At 43.4% G+C, this 8,128-nt stretch overlaps 1 protein-coding gene across 4 annotated transcripts in view; it reads left to right on the top strand.

Moving 5' to 3' along the window:
• LOC100744414 (netrin receptor UNC5C) overlaps positions 1–4,119 on the top strand; it is a 47,310-nt gene extending 43,191 nt beyond the window's left edge. For all 4 annotated transcript variants that reach the window (XM_024367220.2, XM_024367222.2, XM_024367221.2 and 1 more), the window contains 3 exons: positions 35–532; positions 1,014–1,971; positions 2,923–4,119. In XM_024367220.2, coding sequence (XP_024222988.1) covers positions 35–532; positions 1,014–1,971; positions 2,923–3,094 — 1,628 coding nt within the window. In that variant the 3' untranslated portion in view covers positions 3,095–4,119. The remainder of the gene's footprint in view (positions 1–34; positions 533–1,013; positions 1,972–2,922) is intronic.
• The last annotated feature ends 4,009 nt before the right edge of the window (positions 4,120–8,128 follow it).

Genomic DNA, 8,128 nt, shown 5'->3' with positions numbered 1-8,128 from the left:
CCCACGAGCCGTGGCTCGGCGGTGTGCGTTTCAGAATTCCAGCCGGAGTTCTTCCCGGACCAGGACAAGAAGTTGAGCCTACAGCCGGACGTAACAGCGACGAGCGTTCCGGCCTGTTACGAGTATCCTTTCGACCCGAAGCTGTCGATGTCGAGATCCCTCTCCGAGCACCATTACGACGTGCCCCACCTATCGATCGCTCCACAACCGTCGCCAATGTCACCAACGCCAAGCACGTCGACGCAGGAATCGTGCAGCGACAAACAGATCCATTCCGATTGCGAGAACAGCATCACTAGCTCGTACCCGTCATCCGACTCGACGTACAACGTCGCCTCGGAGAGCGTTCGTTTACCGAAGCTTGAGACCGGAAACGTTGCTGGAGCGGCGGTAAACACACGTGGCGCGCTTTTGGTGATTCCGGACGCGGGCATATCGATGTCGGTGCCCGAGGGAGCCGTGCCGAAGCCACTCAGGGAGGAACTCTACTTGGCGGTGCTGAACGAGGATCGCTTTAGGCCTCGATTACCCGGTAAGTGGTGCGTGCATTATTAATTGCCAAGCGCTGTCCGTGACGGTTCCGCCGGAACGAACACCTCATCGATCCGACTCGATTGCGATTCAATTGACGCGGACGGTCTCGATGGAACGGTCTGGGTGTCTTTGAGGCGAGAACGCTTCCAGCTCTGATGTTGCTCCGTCTAATTGCAAATTGTGGCGCGTGTAATAGATGTGTATCCTCGTGGAAAGACGTGAGATCGCTTCTCAAGGGATTAGATTCAGTTTCTTGCAGATATTCGCAAACAGACAATTCTATATTCCGTGCGACTGACTAGAAGTTCGATTATTTGACTAGAAATTTGATCGCGATAAAAAAAAAAAAAAAAGATTGTCTCGAAGAGAATATTTAGATTTCCGCGTTTTCAAACTTTCATAATTCTGTTCTTTTCTGCTCCTCTATCCCTTATGACACGTATGGAAGCAATAGCTAGAGATTTTTGTGTTTCCCCCAGACGGTATCACGCAACTATCCGCGGTGGTGACTTCCGGCCCTTCGTCGGCGACTTTCAACAAGCCAGTCATCCTCCAGTTCGAGCACTGCGCGATGCTTCATCCAGCAACGTGGGAGTTGAGCGTCTGGGCTAGCGATGGTCTAAGCGTCGAGGACGGTACAGCGATTGCCTCTTCCAAGGATCATCAATCGATCACGTGGACAAGAGTGTTAACGTTAGGCAACGAGACGATCAATACACCGCTGTTCACGCAGCTGGATCACGCGGAAGCCTTCATCGTGACGGAACAACTGAGAGGCTACGTTCTAGCTGGCCAAAGTTGCGAAAACGTGATCGCCACGAAGAGACTGCGGCTAGCGTTGTTCGCCAGTCAGGCAGGCCAATGTTGCGTCCGAGTGTATACCGTGGAAGACACGAAGGCTGCCATGAAGGCGATCGTCGACAGAGAATCTCAAATTAGAGGTTACTTGCTGGATAAACCAAGAACCCTGCTGTTCCAAGACAACGGTGAATCGCTCTGCGTCAGCCTCGAAGAAGTTGGCAACGAGTGGCAGAGCAAGTCGCCCACGGAACGGCAGGAGATTTCGTTCAGGGACATGTGGAACTGCCAGGAGAACACGAAACACGTAACTTTTGGGTTGGACACCGCGTTCGGACCTACCAGCAGCAGAAGCTACAAACTCCAAGTATCGCAAGGGAACTCGGACACCAGGCAGGTGTTCAGGATCGTGTACGACGGCGTGAAGCAATTGATCTCATCCGGAAGCGTGACTAGACCGCTCAGAGAGGTGACTGTGGTCAGCAGCGGGCATGCTAATAACGCGACCACCGACTCCACCACCCTCAGACCGTTTCGGTTTACCAGGTCCCTAAGGAAACAGCTATGCCAATGCCTGGACCCGCCGAACGCTCTTGGCAACGACTGGAGGATGCTGGCGCAGAGGCTTCAAGTTGACAGGTTGGTAATCTTGAGATTTCCATATTTGCTTCGATAGATGCTTGTCTGTTACTTTGGTAATTCGATCGACTGACGGGATATATCCTCCGGGGACACTGATAGTTTCTTTATATGCTACCGTTACTGGGTATCTCTTTCAAGGCTCCGCGTCCCATAGGAGTTGATTGTTCTTGACAGCCGGTGATTTGTAAGGATCGTATGGCCATTTTCGATGCAGAAATCAATACGAGGGATTTGCAAATGTTTTAGACTACGGTAGAATTATGTTTATCTGAATATATCGGGAGACTGATAGTTTCGATTATCGAGGTTTATTTGTTAACCTCTTCACTCGTTCTTATCAGTTTTGATAGTAAGAGCTAACGTTCAGAAAATCGAAGTCGAGTGTTCAGCTTGTCCGCTACATACGTAATTATGCACGTAAACAAGTAATTTTATACTTAATTTCTCATAAGAAGATACGTTTATGTGATTGGAGTTCTCCTCAATCGTACTTTGGATAATAAGAACTCAGCTTTATAGCTTATGCGTATACTTGAAACTTAGGATCGACTTGTTCATACATAATTCTACTATATTTAAAAAGTTTGTGATAGAATTTCAAGATCAATGAGAGAAGCAGTATTGTAATATCCGTATCAAGTGTAGAATAGTACCTAACTAATTTCTGATTTTTATCGAATTTTCTTGATCGATAAATCGGGGAACATTTATCTTAATTATATTACTCTACGAATTTCTATATTTCAATTTCTGTTTGACAAACACAAAAACTGATTCTGTTTCTGAAAAAAAAACAAATTTGTTGACCATAGGAAAACAGGACTATGAGTCAAAGATCACGTGAAAGATCAGTACAATTCATCTAATAACAGCTTCTACTTTTCCATCTATCACCGATAGCTTTTCTTCTATTCTAACGAAAGACGCGTGTATTTCCTTGACTTGCAGGTACATCAACTACTTCGCCACCAAGTCCAGTCCCACGGAGCATATCCTGGACCTGTGGGAAGCGAAACACCACGAACCAACCGCGGTGACCGACCTCCTGAACCATCTTCGAGTGATGGGCAGAACCGACGCGGCCACGATCCTGGAGGCCCAACTGGGTCCGTGGCTCTGAACGAACGGAATCTCGACGCCACGTGACGTTCCCTGTGGTGAGTGAAAGTCCATGAACGAACCGAGTGAACAAAAAGAGAAACGAAAAGTGGTGAACCGAACATTGTTTTGGAGTGGAGAAGCCGGTTCTTCGGGACGGACTTATCGAAACACTGCCTTAATTTTGCGCGGGTCAAAACTGACTCTCTCCCGCTTACCCCTTTTGTACATAGAAATTTTCGTCTCTTTCTTTTCCCTTATTTTCTATTTTGTTTCTTTTGTAAGATGAACGTTGTTCGAGGTGACATCGTCGGATCTATACGCGGATCGTATTGTAATAATCGTGAAACGAAGTAAACTAGAGACTATACGTTTAGATGGTTATATATGTGTACATATCGTGCTAAGGACTGGCGAGCAAATGCAAATGGATATATCCATTTAGACGGATGTTTATATATATATATATATATAAATAAATATATATAAAAATATATATATATAGTTAGATAGATAGAGAAACATCGAGTATGGAACGAACTACGAAAACGAAGAAAAGAAAAATCGTTCCAACGCGGTGAAAGAAGTAAAACGAAAAAAAAGAAACGAACAACATAAGGTAAGGAGGGAAAAATGGAAGATGTTTTTATCGATTTGTTATATACGGATGCACGAGCACACACGCGAGTGGCCACCGGTTTCCTGGAAGGATGATCGTGCCAAAATTCTCACTCTCGGTTTCGAAACCCACGAACCCGTTTCCGTTGAAGTTTGTATTCAGATGTTTGTTAAAAACTATGCGTCTGTGGTTTCTTTCGTGCACATCGACAATACCGTTGTCCCGTGGCCCGTTCAACCCTCGAACAACACGGCGAGGGATAATGCACGCTCGCGCGTGCACACCTGAACGGGGCGGAAGTTCGATCGCGTAGAAAACGACCTCTATTCGCGGTAAAAATCGGATAATTTTTAAATCAATGCAAGTTTATTTGGAAGAATTGTATATTTGTTACTTTCGACGAATAAAATATTCTTGTATACCTCGAATGGTTGTTCATTCATTTTTCATCCCTCTTTTGCTCCTTCTACCTTTGTAAAAAAAATTCCAATTTTCCAATTTTTCGCCACTTTCACGAAAGTTGAAATAATTCAGATAAATGAAATTTTCGATATTGTCAAAACACGAATCCACGATTAAAGGAGAAAGGAAACTGTCGGATTTAACACGAGCCGAATTTAATTTCGACTCGACATAAGTGTGGATTAGGTGTGCCGTATGTTAGAATAAATAGAGGCTGAACTGGATTAGGTCTACAAACACGAGAAATGAATTCCGTATAACTACATCCTGAGGTAAGTAATTGAAAGCTGAACAAATAGAAATATTCTCATGTGGTAGGATTTGTAAAATATTCAAGTCCCTAATTTAATAAACGTCTCTCATAAATAGAAGCCCTATAGACTTGACGTATCTCTAACAAATTAGTATTAAATTTCTGCGTAATAGGATCATAATTACGAGGGGAAGGTTCGGTTAATATTCACGCGAAAAACTTTCCTAAATAAGAAACCCTGTCGAGGTGAAACGAGTAACACGATACGAACACATCTAATACCCAAAGAGACGCCGAAAGAATGCTGCTTTCACTGGTCCAGTGAGTCAGCATCGATCGAGCGGACTCCCACATTTCTGACGAGTAATCGTTGCAAAGTTTCAACGGCGACCATCACGTTCCTCCATTACCAAGTTTCGATTCCGTGATATCGAATAACCGTTTCCAGCGCGCCATGCGTGCACTTAATACGACCGCGAATTAGTTTCAAACCTTTTACCTCGATGCCATCGTTCCCAGAATTACGAACGTGCTCGCGTAAAACGCCTTGAAAATGGAGCAACAAACCGGCTAACCAAGGAACATTCGTGCACTACTTTGCCATTCGCTTGAAAATTACCATTTTCTATTCCACTGATTCGACGAATCTAAAATAAATCCCACGAATCACTTTGCACGATTTAATGAAATTTATCGGAAACAAAGTAAATAAATATCTTGTTAAATTCTAACGTGAAATAATATTTCAATTTTATGAAATTTTTCATGAAAGAATATCAATCTACCCTGAACATATATATTTATAAATGTAGACTTTCGAATAGACGTATAACCGAGTCTTTCAATGAACACGTTCGAGAATCGACGTTTCTAAGGGATATTCGTAGGCGCGAACTCCATATTTCAACGAAGCACGCTGAAAGAAAATTGCATTTCTTTCGGTAATAGCTTCACAGAACACGATTTGTTGCACGTCTGCGTGCCACATAAATCTAAGTAAATACAGTTTCATGTCCGTTAGAGGAGCACGCAACGAGGCTCAATCAAACTAGACGACGTCGAGACGCGATTCAGCTAGGCGATCTATCGGACACGGAACACCGTCTGTCACGGTCTTTCACGAAAGACACAATGGCTGCCGCAAATGCATTTTATCGACGTATCGTCGATAATTTCCAGCGAAACACTCTTTTTTTTCTCGAGCTCTTTTTCTCTCTTTCTTCCATTCTCCGACCAGCCACTGCTTCCAACATCGACGACACAGACGCTTCACTTCAATTCCGTGTTTCCTCGTCCCCGAGCCTATGATTCGACGAAGACGAAACGTTTTGTCCTCCTCGAGCTGTACGTTCTTAGTCGAACGAGCCCGAGAATCACTACCAAAGAATATTCCTCGACTTTTCACACCACCCAACCATTTCTCTGTCTGTGTTGGTACGTACGCCGTGGAAAGAGAACCCGCGACAATGGACGTCGAACGTAGCAATTTTGAAATGTCGATACCAGTCACGCGTACAGCTTTTCCACGGCTTTTGCCAGCCTAGCTGCGAGCGCTGTCTCCTACCTTTCCATCCTATAATCTGCCATTTCCTCGTCTTCTCGATGGGACACGCACTTTTTTCTTCATAAATATCAGTACGTCGTTGTTTAGCCACATGGAATTTTTTTCAAACGTTCTGATACAATTTTTCAATCGATCCTTTCTATTCATTTTGAGATATTGTATTATGTTACTGTACATTTCATTTATTTTGGTTTCGTTATTTTTTAAAGAGCATTGCAATTTTCTGATCTGGAAAAATCGAAACCATTCAATTGCGAGTCAAAATCATCAATGACTCTGTAGAAAGAGGACTTTCTTTCTAAGTAATAATTAATTTTCTTTGAATTTTTGCCAATGTTATAATCGCAAATATTGACAGCTTAAAATTCTATTATATAGTTTTAACGACATTATGCGTAAATGTAGCATTGCAGGAGCAAAAAATATGTTCCCAATGCTTACTACTTTCCTTGATAACCAGAGATGTTTTACGACTGTTGTTTATGAAATCTTGCATTACCAGAGTCAACGCCGATAACCTTACCTATCTAGCAAGAGAATAAAGCACTTCCTATGAATGAAACAAATTTCGATAGGCCACAAAGTATCGTTTTTATGAACGACTCTACTCAGACAACAAGATGAACCTGTCATTTGTAGCCAATCAGTAGATTTCGAACTCCAAACACAACTCTGTACGATAACCCAGCATCTAGAGATAAGACAATCGTCTGTGAAAGCTATCTGTCGATGACAGCTCGATTGGAGCTCGACGTTCCGCTAGACGAACCGCTCGTATCATCTCACAGAACGTATCAGAAAGATCCGCGAAGTATCCTCGACTCAACAAAAAAAAAAAAAAGAAGAAAAAGTCATACGAAAATCTATTCATCTGTCAAACGGATGGAAGCTTTATATTGGTGTACAAACTTTATATTGGCATACAAACTTTACATTGGTTAAAAATGAAAACGTCAAAGGGAGTGGTCTCTCATTTCCTAGTACGAAACGCGTATCGTTATAAAGCGCGTCGAAATGCCTGGACCATCATAGGAATCTCTGAGTGAGTGGCGCGATATTTAATTTAAATTCCTGCGAGGAAAAGAGCGTCCATCTGTGTGACTCACCGGTCATGCCTCATAGGTAGCTTCATACAGAAAACATGGAAAAAAGAGCGACGGAGAAAGGAAGTAAAAGGAAGTGGGAAGGATGGGGAAAAAAGAAGAAGAGGCACGAAAACGTGAGCGAGTTTCTCACGGCGTGGCGGTCGGCCTCGTCTGAAGGATCTCTGGAGGAGAACTATTACGGCGGGCCTTCGAAAAAAGGGGTCCGACTCGGGCCCTGGAGTGGAAAGCCGCGCCTACTAGAAAATTAAAAAGCCCTCCACTTGATCTCCGTTCGCGGAACGTAGAGACTCGATCCTCTTCTACTCATTGCGGCGCGCTGTCCGAACACGTTGCGTAAACGTAACGGAATGCGCACAAGTGTTCTTCAAGTGCTCCAGCATGTTGCCGCACGGAGGAAAGTCTAAGTGTCATAAAAATAGCTCGACAGAGGAACGGTTACTTCTCCCTCTACTCTTTTGCGAACCGTCGCGTCGCCGAGAGATGAGCCGCCAATGCCGCTTTTACTATTCGCGTGATCGCAACGTACTGGACACTTCGGTATGTCGAACACTCATTGATATGCGTCTGCCGGTAGACGTGTCTCGATTACGCCCTTCCATCAGAGGTTCCCAATGCTTCCTCGTTAGATAACAGATCTTGCTCTTTGCTGTCGATCCTGTAGTTTTTATTCTCTGGCAGATTTGGTTCTTCTTCGCTTTTTTCTTTGTTACGAACGTTTGATGGAAGAGGGAAGAGTTTGAATTAGGAATAGAAGATCGTTTAGATCCTTTCAAGGATTTCTTCCAATGTGCATTTAGGTAGTACAATATTTGTTAAGAATATATCAAAGTTCCATAGGGAACTTAAGCGAGATTTCGCTCTTGAATTTCGTTTCTTCCGATTTCCATCGCTACTGGAAGAAGTTTAAATATTTGTCTTAACGAACAATCGTATAATGTAGTAAGGCTGATTGAAATATTTCATTGTTAAATTTTTCGAAAGCTTAGAACAGCGAAAAGATTAGGCTCGAATCAAACTTTAATAATAAATTTCAAAGAAATGAACTTTTCTCA

Source organism: Bombus impatiens, unplaced genomic scaffold, assembly GCF_000188095.3.
Source record: "Bombus impatiens unplaced genomic scaffold, BIMP_2.2 scf_0317, whole genome shotgun sequence".
Classification (NCBI taxonomy): Eukaryota; Metazoa; Arthropoda; class Insecta; order Hymenoptera; family Apidae; genus Bombus; species Bombus impatiens.
Note: the sequence above shows the minus strand (reverse complement) of the source record. Positions and strands in the feature narration are given on the sequence as shown.